The sequence below is a fragment of the Anastrepha obliqua genome, chromosome 4, assembly GCF_027943255.1.
Source record: "Anastrepha obliqua isolate idAnaObli1 chromosome 4, idAnaObli1_1.0, whole genome shotgun sequence".
NCBI lineage: Eukaryota > Metazoa > Arthropoda > Insecta > Diptera > Tephritidae > Anastrepha > Anastrepha obliqua.
This window is the reverse complement of record NC_072895.1, coordinates 52,944,839-52,958,392: the sequence shown is the minus strand read 5'-3', so window position 1 is coordinate 52,958,392 and position 13,554 is coordinate 52,944,839. Positions and strand designations below refer to the sequence as shown.

The following is a 13,554-nucleotide window of genomic DNA, read 5'->3' as shown; positions in this document are numbered from 1 at the left end:
GGCAGAAATACAATCGGAGGTTTGCCATTGCCTACCGAGGGGCGACCGCTATTAGAAAAATGTTTTTCTTAATTTTGGTGTTTCACCGTGAAACCGTGGTGGTTTCTGTGAATTCCGAATGGTAATCAAGCACCAACCCATTCGGCTACGGCGGCTGATGAGCTATACGTCTATAAAAAAAATTATTGAGCATTAAAGATAAAATCAGAACTGGTCAAAATGTTGAGGAGCTATATTTTTTTCGAGGGCTGTGCGCATGTTGCCGTGTCGTTTTGCTGATCGGTTCCGCCGCCCAGTCACATCGAATCCAATCCAATTCAAAGCCAATCCAATTCAATTCAATTCAAGCTGATCCAATTCGATGTGATGTGCGCTGGCTGCCAGCAATTATTTTTTTGTAGTTGTTGTTGTTGTATCGGTTGTATTTGCTCTTTTCTCTGACTTTTTTATTTTGTTGCTGCTGTTCTCTATTATTTGATGTCTATGGCTACATATCTCTGTTGCTGCTGCTGCATGTTGCCACCACTTACATATGCAAATCCGCACACATACATATATACACACAGCTTGCTGTTGATGCTCTTCACGAACATTTTTGCTAAATAGCTATGTATGTATGCTCACTTGAATTGGTCATCGGTTTCGTCGTTTAGTTGTTTAGTTAGCGACGGCGCGCATTTGCCACTAAAAGTGCTTAATTCGATCTGATCGAAAGGTAATTTTTTAATTGAAGCAAATCACAACTCTTGAGTGATTATCGAAATTCGGAAGTGTGAACACGTCGATCGATTGCGTCCGCAACCAATCGGGTATTAACTTCTTTTTTGGGAAACGGAAAATTTTGTGTGCCTTCCACCCAATCCTATTTTCTCTTATTGTAAGGAGAAAAAAGTAGTAAATTAAGCTGAAAGTAATTGTGGAAAAAATTCGTGTATAAAGTTGCTTAATGTGTTTTGTATGTGTTTTAGTAACTATGAAAGGATATTGATTTGCATTGAAAAGCATTAAAAAGGATTTAAATTAATCAACAGCACCTGCTTTCCATGCTTTTCATTTTAGTTGACCCTTACGGATAATCAACTCAAGCAAATATTTGGATTATTTTATAGAGAAAATTTTGGAGAATTATTAAAAAATGGTAAGCGAATCATAATTTAAATTATATCAGAGGCATTCGTAGATATATAAGTGGATATGTACACCCATATAGATATATAATAATAAAACATCGACCTTGGATGCCAATGAAAAATGTGGGAAAACTCATACACTTTTATATTATATATATATTTGTGTATATATAGCGTGTTTTGTTATGTATCGACTTCAAAGCGGTCTGGGGTTAATTTCATTACGGAAGGAACCCAAAAGTTGGATCCAACTCGAACGCCCTAGGAATGGCAGTAATTTTTATTTTTACTTTGCTTTGTGGAAAAAGTGTCGTAAAAAGATTATATCTCTTAATATAGAAGCCTTTTGCGAAGGAAAATATATTAATTATTCGACTTATTGCTTAAGGCTATAACCACCTTAGCGATTTTGGTAGAGTTTAATAAAGTGCATCAGTTGTTTCTTTCTCGTGCTAGCCGACGTCATCTTATCTTTCCAATCCAAAGGAGACCTTGCTCTTACTCTGCCGCCACGAGCTGGTATTATATTGGAGCTGGAGCATTTGTACCCATTCGGGCGACATGACCTAGTCAGTTTAGAAACTGAATCTTTATTCGCTACACTATGTCTATGTCGCCGTAAAGCTCTTACAGCTGATTGTTCCATCGTCTGCGATACCCGCCGCCGCCAACGCATAAAGGTCCAAAAATCTGCAGCAGAGTTTTTCTCTCAAACACTCCAAGGGACGTCTCATCGGTTGTTGTCATCGTCCAAGCTTCTGCGCTATACAATAGCATGGGCATGATGAGGGACTTATGAAGTGTGATTTTTGCTCTTAAAAGAGAGTGAGAGTGAGGCATTCAAGGCATATTCTCATTCGAGGGCCAGTAAAATTATCAGAACCAAAATTACCTAAAACAAGCTGGCAAAGTAAATATAAATTCATGTATAGAAAAGTGTTTCATCTAATTCCGTTTATTGGAAAAACTTGAGTGCTAACCAGCGACTATTTTGCCATTTGTGAACAGTCAGTTATCTGATCTAAATATCAAATTCGAGCATTATGTTCACCATTTTAGGAGCTACTGATGTTTGAAGACCCTACATGGCCACTTCTTATTTACAACTTTTTACAATATTCGCAGAATTTTTTATGCCAAACTTTTTATAAATAATTGTTTAACAAAAGCCTTGTAAATCAAAGTTCCAAGCAAAAGTTCAAGAAATTTCAAAAAATTTTCATACAAAATTTTAACTTTCTAATCAGAGTCTTTAAAAACTTCTGAGTACGCAATTTTATTGTCCTTTCAATTTTAGTGTAATAAGGTCTAAGTTTCAAGTCGCTCAAGAATCGCTTTCATTTCTGGAATGTGTGTTTTACATACAATGTTGATAATTTTTTTGTCTAGGATGGATAGTATAAATCTTACTCCAAACATGTGAGTTCTACGGGATGGATTTCCTTGCCATACTTCATGGGAAACATTGAATTTGTGGCTTGAGCAGTTTCTGAGTTTCGTCATCTCGACATTGTCTGCGGAACATTTCTGTATACAAAAAAAAAAAACAAAAAAACAGTGATGACAATATCATATAATTTATTCTTTATTTTTTCGGAATCTCAATGTTGTAGTCATCTTACTGGAAACCCCTACACAACCATTATGGTGATCCCAAAACCGAAATTTGCTTTATGAGATAAATAAAGAAAAAATAAATTTCACTAAAAAATCAGCCTTGTTTTAAGTGTTTGACACCGCTATAACCCCTGAAATAGGTATAGGTATTCCAGCCAATGAGATCATGGAGTTCTCATCAAACTGTAACACATTTATTCAGAATTTTTTGGAAAATCTCTAGATGTGCACTTTTATAGCCTATTTTATTCTAAATATTTTCTAGAAAGGATATATCACAAGAAAAATACCCTTAACAATAGGTACAATCAAAGTCACTTTTAAATGTAATCAAATATTTATAAAATCTCCTCCTCCTAGTTATAGTGCGCGTCTTCCACAAATGGAGGGACCTACAGTTTCAAGCCGACTCCGAACGGCAGATATTTTTATGAAAATTAGAAAAAACTTGTTTCTTCATTTTGGCCTTTTACGGAGATTCGAACCACATTTTCTCTGAATTCCGAATGATAGTCACGCACCAATCCATTTGGCTACTCCGGCTGCCCGGAATACAAAATAAAGTTTACTAAAAAAAAATCACCGTAAAAAAAAAGAAGAAATTATTAAAAATCAACAAGTAGTTGCAAACTTGCACTTTATAATACTAAGATTTAATCTCATAAGGCTATAAAATTACGAGCCAAAATTTTCTCTTCACATTCTGATAAAAAGGTGTCACTCTTTGTGAAAATTTGCCGAGTTTTATAAATCTTATACAAAGTTTGACATTTGAATTAAAATGGAATTTATCGTAGAATGAACTCTGCATATTTTTATAAAAAGAGAATAAAATTAAAAAATTATAAATATATGCTCGTATAATAAAAAAAATAAGTAAATAGTTATTAGTGGTCAATGTGTGGTGCTTTAGTAATTTTGGAACGGATTATATAAGTATTGCAGTAAATACGAATTCCAATCATAGTGCATAGAGGCAAGGCCACTCTATATATATATATAGGTGCATGTGTCTTTAGTAATCACCTCTTAATCTCTTCTGTCCCTTCGTAGGCACTTGTGCAAATCTTCTTCTTTCTTTTTTCTGTAAAAGTCTTGCTTGGTAGAATGTGTTTAAACATATATTGAAGTAAATGAATAGTTAGAGAACGAATTTTACTATAAGTATGATACTTTGGGGCGAAACTAGCAGGTAATGCGCAGGAGTCGAGTTTCTGATTTTGGTTTTGGTTTGATGCGGTTAAACAAATTTACATAGTGGTAGTTCACTCGTTATTCCTTTGGTCTCAAGCATGTGCTTTGCTATACGGACTAGAATTCAATTGGCTATAAAAAATCTGTTTAAAATTTTAAAATTTTGACTGAATTTTGAAAAAAAAATTAAAAAATTTTCTACAAAGTTTGAAACGTTGCTTTATATGGTTTTTGTTAAGTATGAAGTATATCTTCATGAAAAAATTGTGGTTTATACCTTTATAACAGAGTGTATTGAAAAAAAAAATCGTAGGGATTCGATTTGTTTTTCTGTTTTTAGTTTTATTTATTGATTCTTTTATACCAAATTTATGAAGTGCATTTTTTCCATGTGAACTTATTCGCATCGAAGCGTTAGCGCACGAGGAAATATTTAATAAAATTAAAATAATTATATGTATAATTTTTCGGTATTTTTTTGCCACCATATTATATATACATATATATGGAGTTTGATGAGAAATTATGGCCACTTAAAACTGTTTGATTCAATATCGTTAATTAAAGACTTGAAGAAATCCTCTTACGCCCTTTTTTGGGTTTTTGGGCGGGCTCTTCGTCCTATTTGGAGCGAGCGTCTTGATGTTGCTCCACAAATGGAGGGACCTACAGTTTTAACTCCGTTACAGGACTCCGAACGGCAGATATTTTTTATGAGGGCCTTTGCTATGGCAGAAATACACTCGGAGGTTTGCCATTGCATGTTTGACCCTTTAACACCTTTAACACCAACACCCTTTAACCATTTCTGGTCGCGTCCATACATTATTTTCCTATGCGGGTCATTTTTCAACACCGCGATGTTAGAGATGCTTTCCATTTCAATTCAACCGGGCTATTCGGGTCATGTTCTTCGATTTCGATGTAACTTAAATATGTTGCTCTCTGGTCAAAATAATGAGACACGTATTTTTTTGTTCGCCCGAAAAAAATTTTTTTCAAGAGTTATCGGCAATTTTGTTTTTCGCCTCAAACTCGATTTTTTTTAATTATATAAGAAAAAAAATTTTTTAAATGCCCATAACTTAGTCAAAAATGAACCGATTTTAATAATTCTGAGTTCAAAATGATCGTCATTACTTACACGAGCGATTTCATGTAGAAATAGTTGCAAAAAAGTAGTTGAAAATTTTTTATTTTGCAAAAACCAAAAAGTGCGAAACAGGGTGTTTACTCAAAAATTCATTACTCAAAAACAACGCATTTTAGCTACTAGGCATGCAGCTCAATTAAAGTTTGACATGTTTTCTTGATTTGGAAAAAGTTATAAAAAAAAAAAAAATACACTTTTTGAAATATTGAATTTTGAAAAAATTTAAATTTTTTTTCTTTTTTACTAAATAAAAAATTTTCAACTACTTTTTTGCAATTGTTTCTACATGAAATCGCTTGTGTAAGTAATTACGATCATTTTGAACCCAGAATTATTAAAATCGGTTCATTTTTGACTAAGTTATGGGCATTTAAAAAAAATGTTTTCTTATATAATTAAAAAAAATCGAGTTTGAGGCGAAAAACAAAATTGCCGATAACTCTTGAAAAAATTTTTTTTCGGGCGAACAAAAAAATACGTGTCTCATTATTTTGACCAGAGAGCAACATATTTAAGTTACATCGAAATCGAAGAACATGACCCGAATAGCCCGGTTGAATTGAAATGGAAAGCATCTAGAGTTACTTTGTGTCATTATTCGTCCGACGTTGGTAACTAAAGAGATCTTTAGTCTGTTAGTTTATGCTAAAAAGTCATCGCCAGATGAATTCCTATCACTCAGGGATGAGTTCCTTTACTGATTGTAAAAGAAGAAAAGCTGTAGATTATTGAATCACCTGCCATTTTGTGAGAAACATTTCAAGATCAAATTTCTTAACCTGATCTTTGTTTTTAAATATTACGCTTGTAGGGTTAATCATCATCATCATAGCATCACAGTTCGGGGTGAACCAGTGATTACATTACAATTCGCCTCCACGTCACTCGGTCTTCAGATTTTATTTTGACGTCAGATATGACCATAGTGCGTAAATGGGCTCTGTGTAGGGTTAATGAAAGGTTGAAATGTTCCACGAAAATATTTCCTGGAACAATTTAGCAGGGCTATTCTATCGTATGAAAACCTGTTGTTCCAGCATCTCATTGCCTTTATATTTCATAAATTCCAACGAATTCTGGAAATATACATACAAACCTAAATTACATTTATTTTTCTTTTTTTGGAGTTCCGCGAACTAAATTTTTGTCCAATGTTAAACTTTTATTTTGATTTGACGAGAAATACTGATTTCAATTTTCATCATGGCATTTGTGGCATATTATCATTATATTCGTTGCCGCTTTCATCTGTTTTCAATGATTAACATAAGCTGCTAATATTGCATCCAAGTTTTTCCCTGTGCACCTAGTTTCCATTACAAATGCCACTTGATGCCCATTCCTTGAATTAAAAGACGCACTATTGATTGGGGTTATTAGTAAGAAGCGGCCATATTTTCGATATTGTACTATATTCCGTGCCTAAGGTCTTCATTGCCAAAAATTCTAACTTTTTGAAGAACATTTTTCTATTGCTTTTGGTAGCATATCTAAATGCATATATCCATACATACACACCTGTATTCATTTTATAGAACGTGTATATATACGTATGTATGAATATGTATCTGTCTAAGCTCTCTGCAGGGCTGCTGCACATTTGACAGCAACGATGGGTTTTTCAAAATTTTCCCCCATACTTTAAATTGGAATTTTCATTTTAAATTCGCTTAATACTTAATAAAAATAATATAAAAAATGCCTTATGAGGATTGTGTAAAATATGCCGAAAAGTGCAGAGAATTAGAAAAACACGGCATCGCAAAATGCTACATTTGTATAGTACACAGGTACCTCATCATAAATTTTGAATGCCAATTGGGTCATTTTACTCGGTGGCAGTGCCACAGAGCCGCATATGAATACTGTTCAATAATAAATAAACAAATTTTTGATCATATATGTATGTAACTGCATCTGTGTGAGTGTATGTATGTATTTGTGTATGAATAATAATAAATAAAACACGCGTAATTTAATGAGCTGACAAATTTTGCAGTCTACTAATAAACAAAACGAAATAGAAGCAAAATACTAGCAATTCAACATACAGGTTGGCTGAAAAGTATTAAAAGCGTTGAAGAGTCAACATTTTTAATTTTTTTTTATAATATCCAATATATATTATATATATATAGGAATAAGCTTCCGTCCTTTCTTAGCCAAAGTTACGAATTAGTTAAGCAATTATTTGTCCATACATTGAGCCAGTTTGCTCTGGTAAGAAGTGAACCGTTCTCCAATAAGGGCTGACTGCATTGATCGGCACAGATGTTAATTTAACGGCAATTTCTGGGGAATACAGCGGAGGTGGCAAGATTTTCCAATTCAGTTCAACTAAATATTTCTGGACCGATTTAGCAACGTGTACTCTGGCGTTGTCATGCAGAAAAATCAGTTTGTCATGTCTACCGTCCCATTTCGGCCGTTATTCTTTGAGAGCTCGATTCAAATGCATTAGCAGCAGTCGGTAACAATCGCCAGAACGCCAGTGATGGTTTCAGATGGTTTAAGGAGTTCATAATAGATGACACCCTTCTGATCCCAACAGATGCACAACATAGCCTTTGAAGAGTGAATATTTTTTTCGTTGCCGATGGACCTGGTTCACTAAGTAGGCTGTAACATTTACGACGCTTAGGGTTATCATAATAGATTAATTTTTCATCGTTAGTGACGACGCGATGCAGAAACCCTTTTCTTTTCTGCCGTTCGAGAAGCATCTCACACGTTACCAAACGTCTCCTTCAATTGATGTGGCACCCAGTTACCTGCTTTCTGAACCATTCCCATCGTGTGCAAACGTTTACCGGCGTGTTATCTGTCAACATTCAATAAGATGAAACTCTTTAGATATATCATCTAGGGTTCGACATGCCTTATCATCCAACAACTGTTGTAGTTTATTATCTTCGAATTTTTTCGGTGCCACTTCGAAGCGTCGAAACCACTCTTTACAAGTTATATTTGATGGAGTGTGATCACCGTAAATGTTGATCAATATACGACACGTTTTAGCTGCACCTTTCTTTAAAAGGTAATAATGATGCATGACTTCCCGCAAATGTTGTTTCTTGGGTTGAACGTAAACATTTTTGACGTCAGATAAAAAGGGATCTTTAGGCTTCAAACGAATTTCAACTACAGCGAGTGAGACCTCATATACACACCTTCAAATCAACAAAATATTACTAGAGCTAACACAAAAATAGTATCAGCAGTGAAACCTCTTTTACGAGGGCGGAAACTTATACCCATACCCAATATTAATTTAAATATTTCATCTTATTGATTATACAAAAGTTTTATTTCGATCTTTCAGTTTGTTCTTAGCTTACAAGTCTTTTGAAGTTGGCGTGTGAGAAAATATCGTGGAAGGCTTATAAGGCTTAGAAATTAAAAAAAAAAATAGGTAAAGTGTTAAAGGTATTTCCGCTGAATGACATTGCAACAATCATTAACAATGCAACAAAAAATGGATGAAAAAAATTTTGCAGAGTTTTCCGAAAATCACTGCTGAGATGGTATAAAATTAATGCAGGATCATAGGAATAAGTGTATTTTATTGTAATATAGAGAAATTATATTGATTAAAAAACAACAGTAGGGAAAATCTACTACACCATTTTTAAAAGTTTCGTCATGCCCCGATGCCATGTTTAATAAAAACATTAGTTCACGACCAAGCAAAGCAGTGCATGGGAAATACATACAGATCTTATTATGTTGCAGAAGTCACCGCTGATCCTATAGGTAGCATCAGGTCTTTCACTAAAATATAATTGTATAGAATAGTTCAACGACTGTTCAGACTATGTCGGCTACTCAGAGTAATAATGAGCCTCGTGTGCAAGAAGGGCACGTAGGGTTAAGGAAGCGTCTTCAATTCTATCGCCAAACTTACAACGCCTTCAAATGTGATCCATCTTTAGCTTAATGATTTGCACATAAATGTGCAAAGTGCTATTCATTTTAATTACCTGTGACTTAAATTGTGCTAAATAAATACAAGATGTATACAGATTTCAGGACAACTTGAGAGTAAAACTACAATAATTAGTTCTTACTTTGAACAAAATTTAATTAATTGTAAAAAAAAAAAAATTTATTGTATATCTACATATCAAACAATTCAAAAAAATTTCCTTAGGTGCAATAATCTTTTCGATCAGAGTCTGTAAACGATTGCATGCCCGAATCAAATGCTCCTTATGTTGTTATGAGAATGTTGTCGACAATGCCCCATACGTAGTAATCCAGAGGATTAAGGTCAGGGGCCACAAGTTAAGTTAAGCGGCCATAAGTTCAGTGTTTTGTGGTCATGGAATTTTTCAACCATCCAATGTTGTGTCGCTATCGCTTTGTGTGAAGGAGCAGAGTCTTGCTGAAAGATGTGTGGGATGCCACCGCATACACTATTAATCCAGGGTTCCACTACTGTAGCACCTCGATATATGCAGCAGAATTTGGTAGAAATCCTGCGGACGTATGACACGTCCCTTGCACATACATATAGCGACGATAACTGCATGTCTCTTCGATTCTTGTGTTATTCTTGCCTTATTGAAAAAAAGCAAAAATAAAAATAATCGTTTCGGAAAGTCATAGCCGCTTATATGCATGCCCTACACTATCGTATGTATCTTGTATTATGTATGCGCCTTTTTCGGGTTTTTGTAAGCGGGTTTTTTTGGAAGCATTAAAATCCCGTGACTGAAGCCGTGGTGTGGGACTTAAACCCACTTCAATCCACACCCTTTCTCCTTCTTCTGGGAAGTGTGAACAATAAGGATCGTCTTCGATTTTAAACCTGTGCAGGTAATCTTTGAACCATCGATGACCAGTAAGAAGCTGCTTTGTATTGTGATCAACTTCTCCGTGTTTTTTGTTTAACCACGTCACATTCTCGTAAAAGTTTGAAAGTACAGCGAGCCCTCTCGGATTGTACCCATCGCCGTTGCCATGCAGCATTTGTTTTTGCTCTTTCTTCCTGTTTTTGTGCACTCGATGGCCTATGCGCACTGTCGCTATACAACTGCCTGCGGGCAAGGTTAATACCAAGTCAATCTATTGCCTAGTTTCTAACACATAATTCTATATCCATAAGGCAAAAAAAGGCGCCAATACAAAAAATCTTTAAAAATATTTTCTGTGTAAGAATCGTGAGATAAATTCGTTTGTCTGTGAAGTACGCTCCATTCGATGAAAGAGATTTTTTGTCAAGTAACAGCGTAGACCTGCAACCGTTTATCATTTCATATCTGTCACAAAAAGAATCAAAAATATTACATTTATGTGGTGAGTAAATGCAAGCCAAAGGGTTAAAGCTTTTTTTTTAATTTTGGTGACCACTTTTTTTTTAATTTACCCAAATTTAATACCCAAAAATTTCTAACACAAATTAAAAAGCATATTTTATTCTAAAAAATAAAAGAAATTTCAAATATTATTATAAAATAAAAATAAAAAACTCAATACCAACTCAACATTGAATAAATCTCAAAATTATAAATTTTTTTAAAATTGTTTCAGTTCTCTTTTCTTTTTATACTCAAGCCTCCATATAAATATGTTTTTAGAAGAATTGACAAAAATGTCCAAACTACTTGGAACGCTTGACATGAAATCGCTTATATGATTATTCTGCAGATATGCCCCATTCGCCTTTATAACCTTCTCCAATTTTTTTACCATATTCTACCATATGGCATCTGCAAAAGAAAAAAATATTTTTCCGGGACCCAAAAAAACTTAGCTGAGATAATTTCAGCCTTTTCTTCTTCACGTTATCTAACATTTATCGCTTTCGATTCACAACTTCTCTGCTCGCTAGAGAATTCTGTTGCTCGCCAAGCGAAAAATTTGTGTGTGTGCCGACATCAGTTTAGCGATGTTCAAGCGACTTTGTTTATAGTGGCTTATCTCACACGTCATTACTAATAGTACCTAGTTACATTTTTTAATAGATTTTGCATACATTAGGCGCAATGCTCTGAAAATTATAGGAATTACATAACAGTTTTCATGCTTTTAGGTGTGATGCTTTGAAAAGAGTCAGCTTGTCACGTTTTCCCTTAAATTGTAGTCCATTTTTGCCATTGATTGACTTCATTCCTTTATAAGCGGCTTTGTGGCCCATAAATTAACATATTGAAGTATTCGATTAGCTTTCATAGGATTTTCGATGCTGACGTTTTCTACAAACCCACTCCAAAATCTAGCCGAGACAGTTCGCTCTTCAAAACAGCTTGTCCTTCTATGGTTCCTTAAGAGATATTCGATGGTGAGTTTACATATTTCTCGTAAAAATTCTACAAATTATTCTCTTTTATACTTTACGAGCCAGTTGGGGATTGTAGGCATGTATGTTAAATGAATGAAAACACTATCAAATAATGATAGTCCCTTTAAATCTGAGAAGATGCCAACATACTATTTTGTTCTGTAGACTGAAACTGTACAAATCTAAAGCTTAATGCGATATTTTTTTTGAAAATATCATAACAATCCATTAGTTTATATAAGTGATTCCGTAACCCTTAAGCAAATACTTGCCTATTTTAATTGCTTGTTAACGTATTTTTCTTTAATTTTTACAGACTGAGGCAGAATACGATAAGGAACAGCTGCGAAGTAAGCTCGTTTTACGAACTTTGTTCATTACATTTGCCTGATGGAATTTTCATTTGTATTATTTTTTCACGGACAGTTATGCGCAACGCTTTCAAGGCGTTCGATCATGATGAGCGAGGCTATATTGAGTACAACGATGTGCAAACCATACTGGAGATACTCGGGCAAAAGTTGGATGATAAAGCGATCAAAGCGCTAATCAAGGAGGTCGATAAATCGAATTCTGGAAAGTTAGATTTTACACAGTTCTGCAAATTGGCCTCGCGCTTTGTTGAGGTCGAGGATGATGCACCCGCATTGGTTAGCGAATTGAAGGAAGCGTTCCGCGTCTACGATAAAGAGGGTAAAGGTTATCTGACGGTACAAGTACTTCGTGACATTCTACGTGAATTGGATGATAAATTATCGGCCAGCGACTTGGACATGATCATCGAGGAAATTGATGCGGACGGCTCAGGAACTGTTGATTTCGATGGTGAGTTGAAGCGTGATTTAATAAACTTAGTTGTTTATTTCTCTAAACCACTTTTTATTCGATTTCATTGCAGAGTTCATGCAAGTGATGACAGGTAAAAACTTTTACGATTTGACACTTAATCGCCGTTTTGTGTTCGCATCCGATGCCATACCCCACCATTGCTGGACACCTGCATGCAAAGCTCGCATTTGTCCCACTCGTCGCTTGCGTCTACACCGTCGAATCGAATGGCATTTCGAGCGTTTGTTCGAGCAAATGTGGCGTCCATTGGACGTATGGCATAGACCACTTATCTCGTTTGCATGCCCCACTGCTGCTTGTTCGGCTGCTCCCACCACGGAGCCCTCCTCTTCCTCATCCCAGCCAATGGATGATAATAAGCATAAAACAAACAAACTAGAAACTAAAGTGAATGTTCAAAATAAAACAACAACTCTCATCAACAACAGACACACAAAATTCACCCAAACAACCAGCATTCAAGAAACCGAAACATATCCAACCAGACCCGTTAGCTGTTCAGGCTGTTATCATTCCTCATTTCGTCCACGCTTCCCCAAATGGGTGCCTATCTTCACTTTGTATCGGGAATTATTGCAGAATCCCTTTCGCCGACGTGCCCGTCTCATGATTGCCCATAATTGAATGACTTGCCAATGATTTGCTTTACCTACTGTAGCGGCCTTCCTCGCTTTCTTTTTATGTTAGACTAAAATGTGTTCATTTTCGAGTTTTGCTAATTGTTGCTCGTTTTCCGCATTCCTCACCGTTTTCACTGTCATTTCTATTAAGTAATAGTATGAAATGTTGATTAAATAAAATCATGTTATTTCTTCTAATCTATAGGTTAAGCTACGAGTCTAGTTATTGAAGTACAAAACGTCGTGTCACCGTTGTGTTGCAGCAATGAAGGAAATTTTCGTATTCTAATTAATTTATCACTAATTTTTTTGTTAATGCTTAATTTGTTGTTGGATTTGAGTTGAACACTTTTGCCCTCATCATTGAAATAAAACAAAAAAAAAAAAAAGAAATAAATGCTACCGTGATAAAATAATTGTTTTTCTTAAGGATTCCAAAATGAACCAGCGATCGCTAGCTGTTTACCTTGAAACCTTCTCTTTCAAATGCAGTAGGTCTCGCTTCTCTTGCTTCGCTGTAAAAATTTTTGGTATAAAGAAAAAGGTTTAAAGCAAAGTACAAAGTAATATAGAGCGCGACCGCCGTTCGAATCGTTGCGCATGAAACACTAAATGATAGACAAAGTCTTTTCTAACAGTAGTCGTCCCTCGGTAGGCATTTACAAACCTCCGAGTGTATTTTGGCCATGAAAAAGTTCATCATAAAAA

General features: G+C 35.1%; 1 protein-coding gene across 5 annotated transcripts; it reads left to right on the top strand.

Annotated features, from left to right (window-relative positions):
- Nucleotides 1-635: 635 nt before the first annotated feature.
- On the top strand, nt 636-13,240 carry LOC129245033 (troponin C). Of its 5 annotated transcripts, none has more exons than XM_054882994.1 (6): nt 636-715; nt 1,060-1,138; nt 11,694-11,727; nt 11,804-12,202; nt 12,276-12,296; nt 13,052-13,240. In XM_054882994.1, exons 2-6 carry the CDS (start codon nt 1,136-1,138, stop codon nt 13,054-13,056), a joined length of 462 nt encoding a protein of 153 aa, XP_054738969.1. In that variant the 5' UTR covers nt 636-715; nt 1,060-1,135; the 3' UTR covers nt 13,057-13,240. The 5 variants fall into 5 exon arrangements, with proteins under 5 accessions (XP_054738969.1, XP_054738967.1, XP_054738966.1 ...); XM_054882992.1 differs by lacking the exon at nt 636-715 and adding an exon at nt 745-877; XM_054882991.1 differs by lacking the exon at nt 636-715 and adding an exon at nt 745-910.
- The last annotated feature ends 314 nt before the right edge of the window (nt 13,241-13,554 follow it).

Bases quoted from the DNA above. Each gene is read 5' to 3' on its own strand.
- LOC129245033 (XM_054882994.1), top strand. The intron at 11,728-11,803 runs GTAAGCTCGTTT...TTTCACGGACAG, and splicing joins CGATAAGGAACAGCTGCGAA to TTATGCGCAACGCTTTCAAG. The intron at 12,203-12,275 runs GTGAGTTGAAGC...ATTTCATTGCAG, and splicing joins AGGAACTGTTGATTTCGATG to AGTTCATGCAAGTGATGACA.